At 45.5% G+C, this 1,630-nt stretch overlaps 1 protein-coding gene across 1 annotated transcript; it reads right to left on the bottom strand.

Moving 5' to 3' along the window:
* Nucleotides 1-351: 351 nt before the first annotated feature.
* On the bottom strand, nt 352-849 carry LOC147488190 (uncharacterized). Its single transcript, XM_086574292.1, has 2 exons — nt 538-849; nt 352-453 (listed from the first exon to the last, which is right to left on the bottom strand). Exons 1-2 carry the CDS (start codon nt 847-849, stop codon nt 352-354), a joined length of 414 nt encoding a protein of 137 aa, XP_086430418.1.
* Nucleotides 850-1,630: the final 781 nt, after the last annotated feature.

Here is a 1,630-nt window from a genome sequence, read left to right as displayed (position 1 = left end):
CTTCCCCATCTCTATCCTTCAATACACCTCCATAACCTGCCATCCCCTCTTGTACCGACCCATCTGTGTTTAGAGCCACTGTCTCAATCCCTGGTTTCTCCCATTTGACCCATCTTTCCTCCTTTTGTATTACTTGGACCCTAATGCCCAACCTCTCCAGCATCACTTTAGATCCCACGTCCTCCTGTATAGCTTCTAGCCTCTTCCCCAAGTATATCTTCATGCTATTTATGACCTTTTGGCTTACCTCATCAGCTGCCTTGGATCGATTCCTCTTTAGCCTCCAATTTCGCCGATCCATAGCTTGCCTTCGCTGCACAAGTAAAGGCTCGAATCACTACCGACACCATGTTATTCTTCCCCGCTTAGTCTCATTAGGTGGTACCATTCTTCATGTGATGCTCTTATCGCACTGGGTAAACCCATCGCCTTCTTGAACTCTTCCCAGACTATCTTCGAATATGAGCAATCAAAAAAAAGATGACCTGAACTATCTCCCTGGTTACCACACAAATAGCACTTTGTATTTCTTATTACCTTCTTCGCCACCAGTCGATTCTGTGTTGGGAGAGTTCCGGAGAACAGTTGCCAAACAGTGAAGGAATGCTTTGGCACTGAGTACTTCCCCCAGACTATCTTGAACCATTTGACTTTACTTCTCACATTCTTTAGTACTGAGTACGCTGATGCTGTTGAAAATACCCCTGAGCTGTTAGGCGTCCATATGACCTGGTCCTCCATGATGTAGGAGTTAATCTCCGTATCCAAGATCCATTTCTTAATTTCGCACTCCTGTAGATCAGTGATTACTCTCGTCCAACCACCATCAGCTATCACTTCTGACGCCATTGCGTCTTCTGGGATTTCATTTGCTAGCAATGCTTTGGCCTGACTATTTAGGAACAGTGGGTCTGAACACCATGGGTCATGCCAGAAGCTGGTACTCTTACCATTCACAATATTGTATCTGATGTACTTCCATGAGATCTCTCTATGTTTCAGTATGCCCCTCCACACCCATGAACAAATCCGGTGCTTTCATGGTCCGTATGTCTCGCTTGATGTGGTGTTGCCAAGACCATTTTACCCATAGACAATCTGATTTCTGTGCCAGTTTAAAAACCAAACCACAGTATGCAGCTTTATTCCACACTCTAGGATCAACCAGACCTATCCCTCCTTGTTCTTTATCTAGTCTGAGAGTCGCACTACTCGCGTGATGCATCTTCTTTTCCATGCTTGGCCCAGCCCATATAAACCTGTTACATATCTTTGCCACCTTTTCTATCACCGTCTTCGGAAGCACAAAAATTTGAGCCCAATATGTTTGAAAGGAGACTAGCACTGATTTCACCAATTGCACTCGTCCCGCTCGGTTGAGTTCCTTATTATTCCAGTTTGATATTCTAGCCGTAATCTTCTCTATTAGCAGCAAGCATTCTCTTACACCGAGTCTCGTTGCGGTGAGGGGGAGGCCTAGGTAGGTAACAGGTGGTGCAACCACTGAAATGTGCAGAACTGCTGCCAACTCAAGCCCTTCTGCTTCGTTCATGCTACCTGGGAGTAGTGTAGTCTTTTCTTTGCTGAAATGGAGCCCTGTTGCAGCAGAGAAGATTTCCAGACTATCCCT

This window comes from Coptis chinensis, chromosome 7 (genome assembly GCF_015680905.1).
Source record: "Coptis chinensis isolate HL-2020 chromosome 7, ASM1568090v1, whole genome shotgun sequence".
NCBI classification, from domain to species: domain Eukaryota; kingdom Viridiplantae; phylum Streptophyta; class Magnoliopsida; order Ranunculales; family Ranunculaceae; genus Coptis; species Coptis chinensis.
The sequence above is the reverse complement of the archived record's forward strand: the minus strand, read 5'-3'. Positions and strand labels throughout refer to the sequence as shown.

What these genes read in the sequence shown, in the direction of transcription:
- LOC147488190 (XM_086574292.1), bottom strand. Translation starts at nt 849, where the DNA reads ATGGCGTCAGAAGTGATAGCTGATGGTGGTTGGACGAGAGTAATCACT. An exon ending in ATCGACTGGTGGCGAAGAAG is followed by an intron (nt 454 to 537) that starts GTAATAAGAAAT and finishes TCATATTCGAAG; the next exon opens with ATAGTCTGGGAAGAGTTCAA.